This window comes from Mya arenaria, chromosome 5 (assembly GCF_026914265.1).
Source record: "Mya arenaria isolate MELC-2E11 chromosome 5, ASM2691426v1".
In the NCBI taxonomy this organism is placed as follows: Eukaryota; Metazoa; Mollusca; class Bivalvia; order Myida; family Myidae; genus Mya; species Mya arenaria.
In genome coordinates, this window is record NC_069126.1 from 13,457,605 (window position 1) to 13,480,051 (window position 22,447).

Below are 22,447 nucleotides of genomic sequence, written 5' to 3' on the forward strand. Positions count from 1 at the left end.
TTGAGCTTTTAAGGTTTTTGATTTGTGTAAGTTATTGAATGTTATTCATTGAGACATCAGGAAATGCACATTGTTGCAGTGTGCCATTCTGTTGCCATAATTATGTTGTATGATGTTCTGTGTGTAATGTTGTGCATAATTGATTTGTTATTATGGTTAAAATGACATGGGTGATATCATAAATATCTTAATGTCTTTTAGTTCTTATACCATTTACCTGTTACAATTTTACAATGTACTGCACTTTTGCATAATGCTACTGTGATAGTCTAAGTTGTTGACATAATTGTATATTTGTTGTGTTAAAGAGGTTTTATTTAGGGTTACCCCAGTAAAACATATAAAATTGGGGGGGGGGGGGCAATTATTTAAAAAGTGTATGGGTGCGTGTTTGTTTTGCTAATTTGAATCCCAAATTTGCTTCTGTAGGAGGGTGGTGTATTTAATAAGAGTGCCCCCATCCATGGGGTATATACTGTCAATAAATAGCCCTTAAATTGCTCGTAAAAAATATGTGATATTTATATGTTGTTATGTTTATGTCATAATTTTAAGCCAAATTTTTCCTGCACCTGATTAGAATAGGAACTTGGGTAAAAAAACTAGGTATTTATGTAAAACCTCAAAGCTGCACTCTCACAGATTGAATCATTTGACAATTAATTTTATTTTCTGTTTTGGAACAAGCAAATTTATGCGAAAATGCAAGGAAACCAATGCTATAAGACGGCTGATAAAGAAATCAGATCGCAGATTTTTGTAATTAAGTTTAAAAAAAATATGTTTAAATTAATGCATTCTCCTTTAACTGTAAGTAACGCTTTTAGCCATAAAACAGGATTTATGAAACCAAGCTGATTGTTTGTCATCATTGTTACATTACTGGAATACAGATATAAGCAAACAAATTGTTAATTTAAATACCAAAACACAAATAAAGAAGTTATCAAAACGGTAAATCTGTGAGAGTGCAGCTTTAAGAAAATGAAGAAATATTCTCCCAATTTCATACATTTAAACGCTTTAAGGTTATTTGAATGAACACATCTCTTATAAGTATGAAAATTGATCCTATTTGTTAAATAATAAGCAAATTAGCTCAAATCTTAGGTTTGCAAAGTTGCATGGTGGAATAAAAAATATGGCTTTAATACGTTGTTTTAAAACGCCGTCTTGTTGAATGTTTACAAATGTGTTAACATTGCGGATATGCCAGCATTAAAAAGGGACTTTGGAAAACGAATGATTTGTTTTGGCATTTCTTTGTTATTTGTTCCATTTTGACAATTCATATCAATTGCATAAATTACATATATGACTTGAATAACAGTTAATTGTAATACTTGTACAAAATGATCACTCTGTTAATCAGGGCAACATGTTCAGTCCATTTGCAACCAATAACTTCCATGTAAAGGTCACAATACTGTATATTTGTTGTTTACTTTTACATCACTTAGTAAGTGCACACATTCATTTGTATTATACTTTGCATCATGTATTAACACAAAGCGATCACAAACTATTTAAATTAAAGGAAATGGAACAAACAAACTACGTTCAATTTCACTCAAAAGTGTTCACAACTCGTCGTCGCAGTTCTTGAACCTGCAAGCCTGGTTGTCCCATCCAGGCCTCCATAGCATCTTGGCCTGGGTCCACTACTTGGGCATCGTCCAGTGTCAGACCCCAATCCAAACACATATTGTGCAACCTGGCACATGCCATAAAAATTGCACACGACTTTTCGGGACTGTAACTCAACACACCGCCGGTTTTGTGGAGACATCTGTAAATTGTAAACATAATGGTGATGTTACGGATCGTAACAAGAAACAGTGTCGTATAAAATGCATTAGTAGATGGGCGAGTAAACATAAAGAGTGTTCAATTATAAAATAAGGTTCAACTATAAAGTCTGTGTTCGATGAGGTGTATGGTGGAAGGATTGAGATAACCCACCGAAACCTTCCTTTCAGGATTCCAAAACTCTGCTCGATAACCATCCTTCCCTTGCTCTGCGCGTTGTTATATCTTGCTTCAGCAGGCGTTACGGGATTAGCAAGCGGAGTTAGCAGGCTGGTAGTGAGTGGATAACCGCTATCAGCCAGCAGCATCCCTGGCCTCTCACTCTCCATGTGTTCCTGTGTTAGATAATGGACAAGAAGTGGTTTTAAAAATCAGTATGTCTTGCATTTCTAAGCAGAAAATAACGTGTGTCACGTAAACTGTCAAAATATGTGCACCTAAAAGTTTGAGGTTGGTTAATATTTAAAGGATAAACAAGTACAGTAGTCGAAAGAAAAGTTCTTAGGTTTGATACATGGACCTATCATGATTCTAATTGTTTTTCCAAGGGTTTCCAAATAGATAAACAAATGCCAGCAGAACTCTTGTATATAATACATGGCTTACTTATTCAGTCATATAGCCATTACCTTCAACGACGAGGTGTTCATGACAGAAGAATCATGCTGCGACCCTGGCCACTTGGCGACAATGTCGATGAACCTAATATATAATAGGAAAAGGGCTAAAACGATCTCAAAATGCAATGATTAAATATTAAGGTCGACAATTACAGAATGCCGATAGATGATCTCATTACCTAGATATATAGGTAATAATCAAATAAAACGATTTACCTTCTGTCGTGGCTACATGTAGCCATAACATTTATAGCATGGAATCCTTTCCGGCATATGTAGGCTTCGCCACTGTCTTTCGGGGCAATGATAGGGACGAGTGTTCCGTCGACTGCACCTATATTAAAATACATCAAGTAAATAACAGATTGGTGTGCACCTTTCATCAGAGAATTACCTTTTCCCGTCGGACCATTTTTCAATTTCAATTCAAATTATTGAAATAAGTTCCTGTATCATTTAAATATAAATGAGTACGAAATACTACTATTAAAAAATACGAACTTTCAACCCATCAGTTAGTATGCATGAAGTCATATAGTCATTACTTATACGTATTGCCTACCTACGATATTGGCAATTTTGCATCTTTTGTAGAAGCCAAGTTTTGCTTCTGCCAATTCTTGTTGTGTTCTTGGAAATCTGGCAAAAGAAAGTGTTTCATTACTACTGCGTTAAACTCAAAAATATGTTAATCTATACTGTGATTACAGAATAAAGAACTCTGTCAAATAACCTGTGATGTTTAAGGTCCATCCACACTGCATTGTGCATTTTACTAGTATGATGGCATATATATATATATATATATATATATATATATATATATATATATATATATATATATATATATATATATATATATATATATAACGCGCTTCGTAATTTAAGGTATACGACAAGGGACAAAAACAAAAATAGACGAAGAAAGGTCGGGGGGGGGGGGGTATTGCACACAAATAACACAATGATTGAGTTATATCCTTTAAGTAACTTACCTTATATTGTCAATATTTCGATTGACAGCGTCTACAAACTCATGCAACACCCTTGACGCTGTTTGCTTAGATATGCCGTGCAGGTCGGCTACCTCTGATAAGAAATTTCCTTTAGACAGAACTCTAAGCCCAACCAGCACCTGTTACACAAATTAAGTAGTTTGTATTTTTACAGAAATATTAAATTTTAAAAAGAGCTTTTCGTAGCAATACATATTTACGTTCAATCCCTTTTTTCACTAACTTGTTTAGTACGTCTGCTTTATATGAAATGTATTTTTCCAATACCTTATTGAAAAAGACTATAGTGTATGATTACTGAAATAGGCTATCGATGATTCTCAATACATGACGTCATTGTTATTGACCTCATTTTATCTGGAAATTTATGGCTGTAAATATTTACATGTTTGAAGGATTTACGGTGCATTTCATTTCTTGTGGCGAGCCCTGCTGATGTTTGCTGGACTCGCCTTCTTACTATTACTATATTTCACAATTATCGGATAACATGGACAATGAAGGTATGTGTTTTTTGCAAAGGTTTATTTAAAATGCTGTGTCATTCTCATTTCGTTTTGAGGTCTTTATTGCTCATATACATACAGTACAGTACATGCTACCTGGTGTATCTTTATATTGCTCTACTTTGATACATCATTTATAATACTTATATAAAAGCATTGAGTTAATTCAAGCACTCAATGAAATTTTGAATAAGTTATATAGATATAACTGACGGTCTTTTTTTAAGAGTACCAGTACAGTTTTACCTTCGTCACAGACGATACCGATTGTGACCTGTTTGTAGGAGGTGAAAGGTCATTTCTTAGGCTATCTTCCAAATAAATAATGGCGATTCGTGAGAGTCTATATCGGTCCACAACCTCCACATCTGACAGATGATCTAAGGATGAAATGCGATCCTTAAAGGTGCGTTGTTTTCTTCTTCTTTGGCCGAAAACAAACAACGCCGCCATATTTACGAAATTTACGAGAGCGTTTCACCTGTCGTAACTTTAACGCACCAGTTAAGATAATCGTAAGTTTACGAATCTTAGTAAGACGCGGTTACGATCGTAAATTTGACGTACGACAAACTTACGATAATATTTGCGCGTACGATCGTTGATAATACGCCCCCAATAGTCGTAAAATTCACCAACGGGTTAAATACAACTGTAATATCAAACCGTACAAAGTGTTTCAATAATTCAATAGGTTCATGTATTCCAAATTGGTTTTCACATGGCAAGAGAATTAATAGAAACATTTAAAGAAAACAACGTAGAACAATTGATATGGAGCAGTGTAATAGTATCTTGTTACTAAATGGCAAACATCGACTTCTTTCTAATTTATGTTCCCTTTCAGTAACTTCTTTACGCTCACTTAATAGGGAAGCTGATAATATTATTTTAAGAACTGATCCGAAGTATGAATGCGCTTGTATCGTTAATGGATATACTAAACATACCTTCATCCCACTATTGAGAATGTTGATACTAGCGAAAGATATCGCATTAAACTTACTTTTAGCAAAAAGGGTATAGATCTTCTTAATCTAACTAATTTATTATACTTTAAGAATAAAGAAATGCAAATGATGTGTTATAAATATAAAAATCCTATTAGACCACAACAAATTGATTATTTGTTCGTCGGATTTGCCGCACCTAAAATTCGGAAAACGAAAAAAAATAAAAAAAACTATTTTTTTGCGCCCGCACATACCTTTTGGCCGCGCATATTATTTTTTTTGTTTACTGCTGAATTTCCTCTATTTTTTGACCTTTATTTACATAGAATTTAAACCTGCAACGTCAACTTCGCCTTTTTTGAAGGTATTTCCAAGATTTACATTCTTCGCGAGCAAAATTTCCTCGTGTCGGGACAAAATCAGGTCCGGGTAAATGCAAAACAGCCAATTTGTTGACAGTCTTTTTTGACGGGAATATTTTGCAGGACGCACCGTTGTTATTTATTTCCGATATTAATTTTCAGGTTACTTTCAGTTTTAAAATACACGTTTAAATGAAAATCAGTGTCATAGTCAATGGATTATAGTCTTCAGTAAACAACAAAGGTTTCACAGCGTCGAAGGCACGAATTATTTATGTGTGTTTTAAGTAATTCATTGTTTGGTACTCAAAATTTAGTGTTAAATAAAAAATCAATTGGATTTTGAGGGCAAAACTTATATAAAAATACACGGACACACGACTTACAACAATTGAACATAAATTCGTGAGTTATTTTTTTAATTCTAAACTGCATTTCTCAGTTCTCATATACTTATAATTGTTATAAACTGATAAATTGTAGTAGGACTTGTAAATGTTTTAGAAATATCCCCCCCTCCCCCCCGCCACCCCCACCCAGGGTCCGGGGGTATACCAGGGATAGCCGGGGGAATTGGCCGCGGTTTTACCTTCCAGGTGGCCCCGCAGTGCCAGATGAATGTGGTGGATTTACCCGGGGTTGGCTGGACCGAAAGTCCAGTAAAGTGGCCTGTGATTAAAGAGGCCTGTTTCTTACGGGCATTGAAGCTATGGAGGCCGTCATGATATTCTTTTTCGAGGCACCTACCTATAAACCATAGGTTCGTGGTAAAGGCGAGGTCTTGAAAGGGAAACATCTTTATTCCACCACCTGCTCTAATATAATGATCGTTTCCACATTTGCAGACTTGTTTGATGCTGCTTTAATTATGTTGTCACGCAATTTAATCCACAGTGTCTTTTTTTAGAAATGTTCTCTGTGTTATTTACATTTTCGATCTTCTTCAATGTCAAAGTCACTACAATTTTATCATGTGCTTCAAAAGGTTCAAATTTAGACCTAACCCAATATTTGGAAATGCTCAAATGATGAATTACTCTTACTAGTCTAAAATGTTTTTTGTGATAGTAAGTTACGAAATGAATACAATAGTATTCTTTTTGGTCTTAATTGCACGTTACTATGAGAAATGTTGTCTTTACAATATATCCACGTTTAAATTGAAGTTAAAAGTAAAGCATTGGATCTTATTACCATTTGTTAAATATTAAGACAGATTTTCATGTGTTACCATCAAAACCTTTTCAGTTATAAATGAGAACCTATGTTTGCAAATAAAAAGCATTTCTTGACATAATTCATGATAGTTGTATGATAAATTTGGTAAGATATAAACTGTTTAATTTTTCTAAATTTTTTTCGCTTTGCGCTCGCCTCTGAATTGCCTTAAATTTAAAAAAAAAAATATTTTTTTTCGCTCGCTCGCTCCTACTGTTTTTGGCAAAATCCGTAGAACATATGATCAATTTGTTGTGGACTTAGAAAATTTTCATATATAATTATAATAAAGTAGTATCAGAAGATGGCATTTCAGCAAAAACACCTTCTTCTTGAGATTGTATTGACTCCATGTACCGTTACGACCCTGTTGGCCATATTGTTACAGGAGATTTTTCTTTTAATAAAAAAAAAATCTTATAAAACTTTTAAATAAAGGTCCTAAATACCGGATAGCATCTGAAATCAATTTATATACATGTAAATTAGAACTGACAGACACTTTATCCAAATATAGTAAAAGCTGGTGTAAAAGAGGAGGGGTCGAACCAATGCCTTAATGCCGTGGATGAATAAAATATTGTACCTAATAGATAAGAAAATAGAGGGGGTTTTAAGGTTTTTTACTAATGATCGCTCAGATAAATATATCTATTGGACATGTACAGACGTCATTGAAGTTTTAAATTTTGTACTCAATAATTCTTTTCTAAAGTTAATGTTTATATAAGCAAACGATTGCAATTCCGATGGGTGCCAATTATGCACCTTTACTTGCAGACCTCTTTTTATACTGCTATGAAAGTGAATATATGTTGAAATTGTCTAAGTCTGGAGATCTAGCTCTTGTTGATAAATTCAATAGCACTTTTAGATATATTGATGATATTCTAAGTTTAGATGATCCTGTGTTTACAGATAATATTCATTCGATTTACCCTTCACAATTGCAAATTAATAAATCTAATACATCCGTTTTAAAAGCATCCTATCTAGATCTGCAACTCGAAGTAAAGGCAGATATATTGAGTATCAATCTTTATCATAAACGTGATGATTTTAATTTTAAAATAATATATTACCCTTCTTTACATGGTGATGTACCTTGTTCACCTTCATATGGTGTTTTTATTGCACAGTTGATAAGATTTGCTAGAATATGTACAGAGGTAAAAAAAAAATCAGCTCTCGCAGTATACTTATGACGCAAAAACTTCTAAAACAGGGTTTCAGATTATTATAAATTAAGGAAAACTTACTCAAAATATGTTAATGGTCATTATAATCTCATATCAAATTATAATAGTAGTCTTAAATCGCTGATTGCTAATAGTATTGCTCATCCCGATTTTTATGGTGATGTTTTAATGTAAATTCGTAAAATTAAAATGTTTCCAGCAGGTAGTTGGGCAGATAGACTTTAGTTAATGAATTACTTGGATTTTATTTAAACCGTGGATATAAAGGCACAATTTTGAAGAGCACTTGTCTTAGTTTTTTAAAAATTAATACCTGAAACAAAATATAGATTTGAATAAATCATCCTTTCATAACTAAGCTTTCAGTCCTTTGATTTTATGAAGATTTTGCTAATTCATGTTATCTTTAAAACCGTATTTGGCGAACATGTTTTTGGCTGACTCGGAGTGTTTTGGCATGTGATTTCATTTTCTTCAAATATTTTACATTTTCAAATCATTTGGAAGGAAAGATAAGCTAATATATGTCGCTTTTATTAGCTCATTAGAGCACGAAGTGCTCAAGGTGAGCTATTGTGATCGGTCTTTGTCCGGCGTCCGTCCGTCCGTCCGTCCGTCCGTCAGTCAGTCAGTCAGTCCGTCCGTCAACAATTGCTTAAAAAACCTCTCCTCTGAAACTACGTGGCCAAATTCAATGAAACTTCCCATGAAGCATCCTTGTGTGACCATCTACAAAAATACAACAAGGGGTCACGATTGATCAAGAACAACAACAACGAAATGGCCGACTTCCTGTTTTGCTTTAAAAAACATCTCCTCTGAAACTACTGCTCCGAATTCAATGAAACTTTACAGGAAGCTTTCTTGGGTGACCCTCTACAAAGATACTACAAGGGGTCACGATTGATCAACTAGAACAACAGCAACAACAACAAAATGCCTGACTTCCTGTTTTGCTTTAAAAAACATCTCCTCTGAAACTACTGCTCCAAATTCAATGAAACTTCAACAACAACAACAACAAAATGACCAAAATGTTAAAATCTGATAGTTATGTGAAGTTTACTCTTGAAGCAAGGGCAGCAAGTTTTGCTATATGGTCTCCCTTTTGTTGGAGATTCCACTACTTTCTATTTTGAGTAGCATGGAAATATATTTTAAAGTCTTCAACCAAGTCACTTCTAAGGTAATTATTGTGTGTTTTTTAGGTTCATAGATTCAAATAATTATTATACACTTTATTCTTTAAAAGAAATTTCATTTTTACTTAATGATACATTTAATAATCAGACTTTTCCATTGAACTTCATGTAGTTTATTGTAAACTTCATATTGATTATTCTAAGCTACAATCTTATATTTTGTGTGGATAGCGAATAAGTCTTAATGTATATGAAGACCAATTTAGTAATAAACATGTTAAAGAATGTGATGTAGACCTAGATGGAAGGTGTGTTAATATTAGTGGAAGGTGCTGAATGTGTTCCATTAGTTGATTTTTAGAGCTTAAGGCAGTTTATTGATTTTATTGGATGGTGCACTTTTTGTTGTTTGTGTATCTATACTAAAAGTTCTTTCAGTGTGCAAGCAATTTAACATAGTTCTGTCAGTGTGCAAGCAACTGAACAAACTCCTGTCAGTGTGCAGTCAATCACCAAGTCCTGTCAGTGTGCAGGAAACTGTGACAAGTCCTGTCAGTATGCAGGCAACTGTGACAAGTCTTGTCAGTGATTATCCAGGCAACATGTTTGACCTGTATGTGTTTATGCCCCCAAAGGTGGGCATATTAAAATCACACCGTCCGTCCGTTCGTCTGTGTGTCCGGCTCAATACCTCGTGTCCAGGCTGTAACTTTTCCTTGTATGGACAGAAAACTTGCCACATGTGTTCGACATACCAAGACGACGTGTCGCATGCAAGACCCGTGTCCCTACCTCTAAGGTCAAGGTCACACTTAGATGTTTATTCACAATGGAATGCTGCATATAAGCACATAGAGTATAGGTTTTCGTGTCCAAGATGTAACTTTCCCTTGTATGGACAGATTTTAAAATGACTTGCCACATGTGTTCGACATACCAAGATGACGTGTCGCATGCAAGACCCGAGTCCCTACCTCTAAGGTCAAGGTCACACGTAGATGTTTATTCACAATGGAATGCTGCATATAAGGACATAGAGTATAGGCTGTCGTGTCCGGGCTGTAACTTTCTCTTGTATGGACATATTTTAATATAACTTGCCACATGTGTTCAACATACCAAGAAGACATGTCGCGTGCAAGACACGTGTCCCTCCCTCTAAGGTCAAGGTCACACTTATGTGTTTATTCACAATGGAATGCTGCATATAACGACATAGAGTAAAGGTTGTCCTGTCTGGACTATAACTTTCTCTTGTATGGAAAGATTTTAAAATAACTTGCCACATGTGTTTGACATACCAAGACGACGTGCCGTGTGCAAGACCCGTGTCCCTACCTCGTAAGCATTTGTTGCTTTATATTATTACGAAATGCTGCATATATGCACATATATGTCATAACCGGGCTGTAATTTTGTCATGTATATGACAGATTTACAACAAAAACTTGGCACATATGGTCGTAATAGTTGACTAATAATATGTGATATATGTGGGACTCGTGTGATTTTTAAACACTAAGAAAGTAGTATAAAACTGAAAAAATCACTGTATAGTCTTTCTCATGTTTTAGATGTGTTATACATATATACAGTGACATACTTTGCCTCCGGCCATGTCGACGTAAGAGCCATAGGTTGGTAGTTAGAACATCAATTAGGTTAATGATTAAAACTGATTCTGCAATTTTCATTTTATGTGTTTGACGTGACATGACCTTTTTTCAATCTTCCGAGACCAAAAATACACGTTTTCAACATTTTTTTCGGTTTAAGTTTTACAAATTCTTTTTCTACCCATAAACAACGGAATTCCGTCAGGGCGACCGCCTGTGAACGTGTTGATCTGAAACGCAATACTCAATAATGCGACGATGAAAACACCAAATCACGAAACTACGATTACGAAAACGCGACAGTGCGATGAAAAGAACTCGACAGTACGATGATGAGAATTCGATAAAACGACAGTGCGATGATGATAATGCGATATTCTCTCATGTTTTTACCACCGTACTTGCGCGTTTTCACCATTAAATCGTGATATCGCGTTTTCGTTATCGTAGTATCGCACTGTCGCGTACTCATCATCGTACTGTCGCGTTTTTGTTATCGTACGGTCGCGTTTTCAATATCGTATGGTCGCATTATCACCATCGTACGGTCGCATTTTCAATATCATACTGTCGCGTTATCATCATCGTACCGTCGAGTCATCATCATCGTACTGTCGTTATCACCATCGTATGGTCGCATTTTCATTATCGTATTGTTGCGTTTTCATTATCGGACTGTCGCGTTATCATTATCGTGAACTATTATTAGAATGGCCTCAATTTGAATACCATTGCAAATATCAAACGGCTGTTATGGTATATAAATATATAAACAATCTTACACCGAGTTATATAAGAGACAATATTAAGATATCTTACAATACAAGATGTGAATTAAGATATCTTAATAACGATCTTTTACGCGACAAGACGTTGCTCTTATAAGACATAGAACACAATACAAGAAACACTTATTTGCATGATGATAATCGTACTGTAGTATACTCCGTTTTCGTTATCTTAATTCCGTTTTATCATCATCGTACTGTCGCATGTTCGTTATCGTAGTGTCGTGCATTCGGGTTTTCATCATTGTTCTATCGAGTATCGCGTTTCAGATCAACATAACCATAGGCAATGCCAACAACAGAGCTCCGTAATATACCCCTTGCAAATGACACCAAAACAATATGAGGTCATCCAAAGCTCACAGAAATGTACATTTGATACCGTACTTTTAAGCACTACACTTATGTATGCATATCAAATCGTAATTATATTCACTGTATGGTGAACCCATTTCAGACTCCTACCATTACCAGTTAAATAGTTCAGGGGCGGCTCCAGGGTTGGACGTTTGAGGGGGCGTAATTTAAAGGCCTTACCTTTTGACTTGCACATCTCCCTCATAACAGAATTTGATTTGTTTTGAGTGTTGGCAGAGGGGTTTGTGGGTCCTCCCCCTAGAATGATTTTATAGTCCGCAATGCATATTTTATTACACTTTTACTTCTATATCGAAATAAATAGTAAATTTGGACGTTGTTTTAGGGGGGTGGGCGGATCCGCTATTAGTTATAGATGGTTAAATATCGTCATGGAACATCTTGACGTTATAATCATACAAAGCATTCTGCTAAGCTCCATGCCCACTACAATCATAACGTTGGTGTTTTCACAACGTTTTAACACAATTCATTGACATTGTTCAATATTTTCTCTTCACAAATGATTCATAACGAAAGTAATAGCTTACTTCATTATTCAACTTCGAACTCCTTTTCCGTTTTAATTGGCATCAAAATGGAAAGGTGAACTATGAAAAATATTCATTGGTTTAAAAAACATGCATTTCGAATATTCGATTATCAATCATTTATTCTATTTTATGATGTCATTTGAGGTGTATCTTACTTGTTGATTGTGAAAGTTTCTCCTAAATCCAATGTTCAATTTAAAAAATGGTGATCTAATATGCAATTGTAAATTATCAACAACAACAAGACCAATGACAAAGATAATTTTTCCTTTTGCGAAACCATTGATAGGTTCCATATCAAGTCCCGATGTGATTCAAATTATTACCAATTAGTCGGGATAAATATATCCTTCAAATTCAAAAAACGTTCTTTTGTTTGAAAAATTATCTCTACTGCAGCAAGTAGCTCTTCATATATCTGGAAAAAAGAAGGAAATGACATAAAAAAAAAATACAGGGGGAAACAAAATGTTATTTCAATTTCTACATAAAACACACTCATATAAAACACCTAATACCTACAAGTATAACACTACTCAACTAGCCTTAGCCGTTTTATGTTGGTGAACAAATATATGTATGTAAATTAAACAAGAGATGTTTTTCAAACATTATGCACCTCTGAGCGCCTTGTTTTTAGGAATATTTAGACAAATGAATGAAATTTGCATGGACCGAAATGACAGCTGTTTTGTCATTGACATTGGATGCCTTTGATGCACTTAATGATTATAAGATTATAACCATTCATATTGTGACTATAGTAGGTAGTTTTTAATCATGTTCAAATGATGACCGGTATTTGCAGTTAATCCTGTATCCTTTTAGCAGCAGGAAATAAGTAAATATGACGTATATTTTAATAACCAATATGATTTGTGACCTTGACTTTGACATTATGACCTCAGACTTAATAGGGGTCATCTACTTGTCACCCCCCCCCCCCACACACACACACACAGACACACGCACACACGCGCACACACACGCGCGCGCACACACACACACACACACACACGCAGCCAACCTAAATGTCAAGTTTGAGGGCCATTGGTGTAGACATTGTCGAGGTATGACACGGTGACCTTGACCTTTGACCCGATGACCCCTACCATCGATAGGGATCATCTACTGGCCACGCCCAACCTCCAAGTCAAGTTTAAGGGTTATGTATGCAGGAATTGTCGAGTTATCAATTGGACAACCTTTTCGCATTCAAGAACATTTTACCTTGACCTTTGACCCAATGATCTCTAAAATCAAAAGAGGTCATTTACGAGTCAGGACCAGCCTCCATGTGAAGTTCCAGGTATTCTTGAGTTATCACTCTGACAAGATTTGACAACTTTTTCGCGTGAAAGTTCACTGTGACCTTGACCCGACGACCCCTTAAATCGAAAGGGATCATCTACTGCTCAAGACCAACCTATATGTCAAGTTTTATGACCATAGACCTATGAAATATGTAGTTACTACTCGGACAATCTTTGGTCTACTGACGGACGGACGCACCGACCGACCAACATGTGCAAAGCAATATACCCCCTCTGCTTCGAAGGCGGGCATTATAAATAATAATTAATAATGTTGTATAGAATTACTTTTGTGATATGCAAAGGGACGTAAGCACTAAAATAATCTAGAAGCAACCCGATGCGTCGAAACCCAGTTTTTCATACCGGCAATGCAAAATTATACCCAATTATTTTTTGTATGAGTTAGAATCAAGCAGAAGCAAAACTGCCACTTCTGTCTTACCTGCCAAGAGCTGGATTAAAGCATGACCTTGTTATCCAATAAATCAAGAATCAATTTATTTGTCCACATAACAACATCAAAATGATCTTACAGGTTAAAATGTACTAAAAATCAGTTGCCTGCTTTTTAAACAAACTTTTGAATCAGATTCATCATTTACGATAACTCTAACAAAAGTTATTGGCCAGAAGCCAATTTTCTCGTTTAAGTTAAATCGATATTGACCCTTGACCCCCTCATAAGTAATCCCAAGCTAGTTCTTCAAATAATCTTCCTTCTCATCGAGTTTCATCACAATCCATCATTCCTTATTAAAGTTATTTGGCGGAACCCGTTTTCCTATTTAGCGAATGTGACCTTGACCTCGACTCCAAATCCTCCAAAATCATTCGCATGCCAGCTCTTCACATAAGCTACCTACGTACTAATTTCCATCACTATCCATCTTTCATCAGTGAAACGAAATCAAGTTAACTCTTTAAGTAAGCTACCGACGTACTCAGTTTAATCACTATCCATCAATCCTTACTCAAATTCTTGGGCGGATTTTTTTCTGTTTCTAGTACCTGCGACCTTAATCTTGAACCATCCCCTCTCCGAAGCAGTTATACGCTAGATGTTCACATAAACCACACCAAAATTTTATTCACCAACCCTAACAAGATTTATTGGTCGGAAACCATTTTCTATTTTTGTAACATTGACCTTTATCCCCCTCAAAACCAATACCAAGTTCTAGCTCTTCACAATGCTTCCTAAACACCAAGTTTCATCACTTTCCATCAATCCTAGTATAAGTAATTTGGTTGATCTATCCTTAGTTTTGTACATACCAAGTTTATCACAATCCATAATTCTTAACTTAAGAAATTGGGTGGAAACCTGTATTTTTAAGTAACAGTGAAATTAATCTTGAGCCTACCCACTTCTTGGCATAAAACCATAGAACTATTACTGAAGAGAATGACACAATAACTTTATATTTATTTATTTATTTGGTATTTTAATGGTACTGAATTGGAAGATTTTAATAGGTTATTAAACACAAATCAAACATTTACGAAAACTAGCTTATAAGGTATACCATCTCCTTCTTAACATTAATGGTTAAGGGGAAGTAATCATAAAGTTTATTTACACTTTGCTTGTATCGATTAATTACCCTGACACAACTCATGCCTTTCACGTATGTTATATTTTGGACCAATGGACTTTAATTACCCAATAAACTGTTGACTTAACTTAAAAAAAATTAGAACATGGATAAATAGTGGGTTGTCTGTATTCAATAATAAGATATTTTAAAAAGAGTCACTTTTTGCGAAAATGCTTAAGAAACGTATTTTTCCGACAGGAACACATTTAATCTGGCATCTGTAAAAAACAAACATGTATTTCTAGTAGCATACATGAGGGTGATATTGTAAATGCCTTCTAAGTATAGTTGTATAAAGTACACAATATAGTCCTGAGATTTCTCACTTACAAACGGCGTAATCGCCCATGTACACTTGCTCGTACTCATTACTTACTTAGCTTCATAAACGGCATTATCTCTGTATGTACATACATCAACACAGGCACGTTCAAGAACACCTGACTGCCTGACTTAGATCTACAAACGGCGTGTAATCTGTATGTACATACATTAACACAGGCAGGTTCAAGAACACCTGACTGCCTTACTTTGATTTACAAACGGCGTGTTATGTGTATGTGCATACATCAACACAGTCATGTTCAAAAACACCTTACTGCCTTACTTAGATTTACCAACGGCGTGTTATGTGTATGTGCATACATCAACACAGTCATGTTCAAGAACACCTTACTGCCTTACTTAGATTTACAAACGGCGTGTAATCTGTATGTACATACAGTAAAACTGCGATCGCTCGAGGTCGCCAGGGACCGAGACAAAACCTCGAGGGAACCGATGTTTCGAGCGACCCGATTTTCAATTTTCCAGTTTGATATGAAATATCTTTCAGTGTATTTTAAGTTAAGACTGTTTACTAAGACACCGATTCTTTCCTGTAAAGGACGTGAGTGGGTGTGTTGGTGTCTTGGTATAAGTAATGGGTCCTTCATTAGATTTCTCAGGTGTTTGACAATTATTTTCTTTCATTTGGGTGTGACATTTTGAAAGTAAGGAACCCGATCTAGCTACCCCCCCCCCCCCAGTCATGGGTCCTTCACTAGATTGCTCAGGTGTTCGACAATTTGTAAGTTCTTTCTCATTTGCCATATTGCAAAGCTAAGTGACAAAAAGGAATTCTTTTCAGGGATTCCGATGTTGGATCGATATGGTAGTGTTTTAATCATATTTTTATTACTCATTTAAATTTCTCACAATTAACTTCTCGTCATTAACTTGTCATAATTATCATCTCTAATGCCCATATCAACTTATATCGGTCATGCGTTAACAGTGATAAACGGTTTTTCACACCTTATCAAATTGCCTTTTAATTGTCATTGCAATTTTTACAACTTGCGAAAATTTTAACACCTGGCAATCGTTTGTTTATTTTGGAACACGCGTTCGGGAAAAAGTGTGAAATTATGACCTCGAGGGAGCCATAAGGTTTTGTGCACGATTTGTGTACTTGGGACCGAGGATATTGCTCGACTGCTCGACATAATTAGGTTTCGAGGCAGCGTGGGTATATTTTATATGAAAATAGAAGGAAAAAAGTTCGGGACCAAGCTCCGACCTCGAGGGAACGCCGGTTCTCGAGCGACCGCTTGTTCGAGGGAACGCAGTTTCACTGTACATTAACACAGGCACGTTCAAGAAAACCTGACTGCCTTACTTAGATCTACAAACGGCGTGTAATCTGTATGTACATACATTAACACAGGCACGTTCAAGAACACCTGACTGCCTGACTTAGATCTACAAACGGCGTGTTATGTGTATGTGCATACATCAACACAGTCATGTTCAAGAACACCTGACTGCCTTACTTAGATCTACCAACGGCGTGTTATGTGTATGTGCATACATCAACACAGTCATGTTCAAGAACACCTTACTGCCTTACTTAGATTTACAAACGGCGTGTAATCTGTATGTACATACATTAACACAGGCACGTTCAAGAACACCTGACTGCCTTACTTAGATCTACAAACGGCGTGTAATCTGTATGTACATACATTAACACAGGCACGTTCAAGAACACCTGACTGCCTGACTTAGATCTACAAACGGCGTGTAATGTGTATGTACATACATTAACACAGGCACGTTCAAGAACACCTGATTGCCTTACTTAGATCTACAAACGGCGTGTAATGTGTATGTACATACATTAACACAGGCACGTTCAAGAACACCTGACTGCCTTACTTAGATCTACAAACGGCGTGTAATGTGTATGTACATACATTAACACAGGCACGTTCAAGAACACCTGACTGCCTTACTTAGATCTACAAACGGCGTGTTATGTGTATGTGCATACATCAACACAGTCATGTTCAAGAACACCTGACTGCCTTACTTAGATCTACCAACGGCGTGTTATGTGTATGTGTATACATCAACACAGTCATGTTCAAGAACACCTTACTGCCTTACTTAGATTTACAAACGGCGTGTAATCTGTATGTACATACATTAACACAGGCACGTTCAAGAACACCTGACTGCCTTACTTAGATCTACAAACGGCGTGTAATCTGTATGTACATCCATTGACACAGGCACGTTCAATAACACCTGACTGCCTTACTTAGATCTACAAACGGCGTGTAATCTGTATGTACATCCATTGACACAGGCACGTTCAATAACACCTGACTGCCTTACTTAGATCTACAAACGGCGTGTAATGTGTATGTACATATATTAACACAGGCACGTTCAAGAACACCTGACTGCCTGACTTAGATCTACAAACGGCGTGTAATCTGTATGTACATACATTAACACAGGCACGTTCAATAACACCTGACTGCCTTACTTAGATCTACAAACGGCGTGTAATGTGTATGTACATATATTAACACAGGCACGTTCAAGAACACCTGACTGCCTTACTTAGATATACAAACGGCGTGTAATCTGTGTGTACATACATTAACACAGGCACGTTCAAGAACACCTGACTGCCTTACTTAGATCTACAAACGGCGTGTAATGTGTGTGTACATACATTAACACAGGCACGTTCAAGAACACCTGCCTGCCTGACTTAGATCTACAAACGGCGTGTAATGTGTATGTACATACATTAACACAGGCACGTTCAAGAACACCTGCCTGCCTGACTTAGATCTACAAACGGCGTGTAATGTGTATGTACATACATTAACACAGGCACGTTCAAGAACACCTGACTGCCTGACTTAGATCTACAAACGGCGTGTAATCTGTATGTACATACATTAACATAGGCACGTTCAAGAACACCTGACTGCCTGACTTAGATCTACAAACGGCGTGTAATCTGTATGTACATACATTAACATAGGCACGTTCAAGAACACCTGACTGCCTGACTTAGATCTACAAACGGCGTGTAATCTGTATGTACATATATTAACACAGGCACGTTCAAGAACACCTGACTGTCTAACTTAGATCTACAAACGGCGTGTAATCTGTATGTACATATATTAACACAGGCACGTTCAAGAACACCTGACTGCCTGACTTAGATCTACAAACGGCGTGTAATCTGTATGTACATACATTAACATAGGCACGTTCAAGAACACCTGACTGTCTAACTTAGATCTACAAACGGCGTGTAATCTGTATGTACATATATTAACACAGGCACGTTCAAGAACACCTGACTGCCTGACTTAGACCTACAAACGGCGTGTAATCTGTATGTACATACATTAACATAGGCACGTTCAAGAACACCTGACTGCCTGACTTAGATCTACAAACGGCGTGTAATGTGTATGTACATATATTAACATAGGCACGTTCAAGAACACCTGACTGCCTGACTTAGATCTACAAACGGCGTGTAATCTGTATGTACATACATTAACATAGGCACGTTCAAGAACACCTGACTGCCTAACTTAGATCTACAAACGGCGTGTAATCTGTATGTACATACATTAACACAGGCACGTTCAAGAACACCTGACTGCCTGACTTAGATCTACAAACGGCGTGTAATGTGTATGTACATACATTAACACAGGCACGTTCAAGAACACCTGACTGCCTTACTTAGATCTACAAACGGCGTGTAATGTGTATGTACATACATTAACACAGGCACGTTCAAGAACACCTGACTGCCTTACTTTGATTTACAAACGGCGTGTAATATGAATGTGCATACATGAACACGATTATGAATAAATTCACGTATTTTTGCATTACTTACTTAGCTTCACAAATGGCGTTTAAGCTGAATGTGCCTACATGGATTAAAGGAAGATTTCCCCATTTGAAGTCTTTGTCAGCCCATTGTGCTGCACATTCGGCACTTGAGCCTTCATTAAGTAGGCGTGGGTCCCAGTCTGTCCAGATAAAATATCGGATCACGTATGTTAGAAAGACATCATGATGATATTTATCTGATGGCGACATAAACATACAACCGTATTTCTGTCAATCTTCTTTGAAACGGCAATCAGTTGAGTCCAGACAGGTCTTTATTGAAAAGAAATGTAAGGGAATTCTCAACTGTAATACAAACTTGAACATTGACTCACTATACAATAATGAGGAAGATACGTGGAAAAAGCATAGTAAACGGTACATTATTGTTCCACTCTTTGTCCTAAAATGAAGCCTCCACGCGTTTTCACAAAGAAATGAACAAATTATGAACATTTTCAATTGAAACTTCACACAAAGAAACCTAATCTCCTGTTTCTAAAACAAATGAGATTCATGCGAGCATGTTTGCTTGAAAATTATTAACGTCATTTAATAAAATTCGCCGATTTAATCCGTCAATACTGAATGTATGATGTCCTTCTTTTTTAAATTAATATACTTTAGCTTTCAATTACAATGTTTATAGAAACAACAGTGTGAATCTGATTATTTAGACCAAAACTACGTAGTTTAAATATGAATTTATAAATATATAAAGCAAAGTAGAATTTTGGGGCAAAACGACCGTTCTGATAGCTCAGAGGTAGTGCATTTGCTTCGGGTGCGAAAGGTCGGAGGTTCATCCCTTACCTGGAGCACGTTAAAGAACTGAGATGTATATTGGCTAAGATCTGGGGTATCGTACCCGAATATACTGTGTCTTACCCAGTTCCTTCAAGTATTCTCATGCTTATGCCTGTATTTGCCTGCGAATTGCAAAACTCCTAAAAAAACATTGTGATACCTCGACTTTGAAATGAATTCGATGTTGTTTTTACCATTCATGCTCACTCGTAATTACCAAGCGATATTTAACAGTGAAAAAAAATGAAAATGCACCTGTACAAAAACAACTGTTTGTTAACATTACTGCGTCTGTTACAAAATTGGCATTAGTATTCATAAATTGAAATCAGACGAACGTAGTGCTCTGATGAGCTAGTAGTTAATTCACATGGTTTAAAATTTAACTACAAACATTCTAACATCAAATCCATATTATCATGGCATTGGTGCTTTAATTTTTAAGGTGTCTGATATTAACATTTTTATTCAACAAACTATCTACGCTCGGTCCTCCATTCATTACAATTCATACCTCAGCGGCCACGAAAAACTTCTTATCCTTGTTGTTGAAAACGTAGCAGGAACCGTCGTTAAACATCCAGCCCTTTTGGCATGGTTTAACACGCGAGGTGTCGTATGACCTAGAAAATATATACCAATTATTGGGGTTGGGGTTTGAAGGTAGCTCAATATTTGACGTATTTATATTATATGCAGCCTACTTAAGAAAAGAAAAGAAATTAATTGTTTGGCTGGTAATTTAGATTTGATTGAATTCAAAATACCTTTGCGAGGTATATGTATGCCTTTTACTTAAATGAATATGCAAATATTAATATGATCCCATTAACAATGTCATGTCAGGCAGAAGGTTTAAGGTCTAACAAACAGTAAAACATTTCACAAATGACTCAAAAATTGATATACAATGACAATAATTAAGCATATCAAAAACCTTAACATACTCACACCTATATACTTACCAGCTACGGTTGAAGCTAAGAATGTAACGACAACGAAACAAACTACACTATCCATTACAATGTCTTTATAATGAAAAAAACCAAAAGAGTTGCGATTCGTAACATCTAAATATATCCGTGCCCACATACTATTTTCACCATTTAAATGCATTGCGCTTGACTTGATGCTTGTTATTAATATCAAACGTATTTCCTTATATTAATCAGCAATTGCCGGAATGATGAACCTAATGGTTAACCAATCAATATAGCAGGTCCGATGCATCATTCTGACGATTATTTCCGTAGTTGTATGTCATATTTGAAATGTTTTGCATTTACGAGAAATATGTATGATTACTTGATATGAATAGCACAGTTTTGAAAAATTGTGATGTGTTGACGTTTATTCCGGTGAACAGGCGGTTTTATTCATTCCGACGAAAGAGAGGCACTCGATAATAATGTGTTTGTTTTTTTAAATGTTTCCTTATTTAGTGAAATGCAGCTGACAATAGATTAAAATGTTCTGCTTTCGTATGTAAACAGTTATTACTTAATGGAAGAATCGTCCGTTCAACTCCATAAACAGTATTTTTTAAAAAACCGAAGTGTGAAGATAAAACATATTTATATGGAATTTCATGCCCCAGTTTCTAAAGTTTGAAAAATATGGACTTAAAATATATAATTCAATGTTTACATTTAAGGTTGTTTATATGTCAGTATCAATTTAAGATATTTTTTCAAAATATTACATTAGTAATTTATTGAATAGATCACACGTGTATTATTTTGTACGTTCACTTTATTTCTACAGATCAATTGGTGACCATTGGACAGACGAAATGTTCTAGATGAGCCCCAGACAGTATCTAACAATGCTTATATTTCGATCGGCTTAGGCTGATGGAAATATAAATCTTAGATAAACTAGTTTTAATTGTGAACACAATCAAAAAGGCGGCTTGATTTGATAATTCAAAAATAGTCCATAGGTGAAATGTTTAGTACTAAGTTGTAAGTTAAGCTGGATCAAAAGCAGTTAAATATAGTCAATACAAGTCTTTATTTAGGTGGAATCTAATATCAATAATGACGTCAATGTAAATTGTGCAGGTGCAAACACAAAAACTTCTCTAGTTGCAATATAGTAAACATGATACTCAGGAAAAATAAATTTTGGTGTCCAAAAACGTTTGCTTGTTTGAGAATTTTCTCCCCTGTTTACTGCAGCAAGTAGCTCCTCATATATCTGAAAATAAAACAATATGAAATAAAAGAAATAGTTTGATTGGTGTAAAACATTAGTAAAATAAATAATATTTAAATCAATGTTTGACGGAGTGACTTTCGTTATGTGCAAAGAAAGACGTAATAAAGAACCAAATAAAAAAAATGAAAACATTTATTTATATATATATGTGTGTGTGTGTGTG

At 35.8% G+C, this 22,447-nt stretch overlaps 1 protein-coding gene and 1 long non-coding RNA gene across 2 annotated transcripts; both read right to left on the bottom strand.

The window, feature by feature from the left end:
* Positions 1–1,085: 1,085 nt before the first annotated feature.
* Positions 1,086–4,404, bottom strand: LOC128235455 (putative nuclease HARBI1). The gene is made up of 7 exons (XM_052950276.1): positions 4,198–4,404; positions 3,425–3,564; positions 2,992–3,068; positions 2,646–2,763; positions 2,439–2,511; positions 1,963–2,144; positions 1,086–1,789 (listed from the first exon to the last, which is right to left on the bottom strand). Exons 1-7 carry the CDS (start codon positions 4,402–4,404, stop codon positions 1,567–1,569), a joined length of 1,020 nt encoding a protein of 339 aa, XP_052806236.1. The 3' UTR covers positions 1,086–1,566.
* Positions 4,405–12,455: 8,051 nt separating this feature from the next.
* LOC128234802 (uncharacterized) lies at positions 12,456–21,149 on the bottom strand. Its single transcript, XR_008261037.1, has 3 exons — positions 21,030–21,149; positions 20,579–20,687; positions 12,456–12,558 (listed from the first exon to the last, which is right to left on the bottom strand). It is a non-coding gene; the product is annotated as an uncharacterized LOC128234802 (long non-coding RNA).
* Between the last annotated feature and the right edge of the window lie 1,298 nt (positions 21,150–22,447).

Coding starts and splice junctions, on each gene's coding strand:
- LOC128235455 (XM_052950276.1), bottom strand. CDS start 4,404: ATGGCGGCGTTGTTTGTTTTCGGCCAAAGAAGAAGAAAACAACGCACC. Junction 2,145..2,438: donor TGAACACCTCGTCGTTGAAG/GTAATGGCTATA, acceptor TATCTAACACAG/GAACACATGGAGAGTGAGAG. Junction 1,790..1,962: donor ATCCTGAAAGGAAGGTTTCG/GTGGGTTATCTC, acceptor TACAATTTACAG/ATGTCTCCACAAAACCGGCG.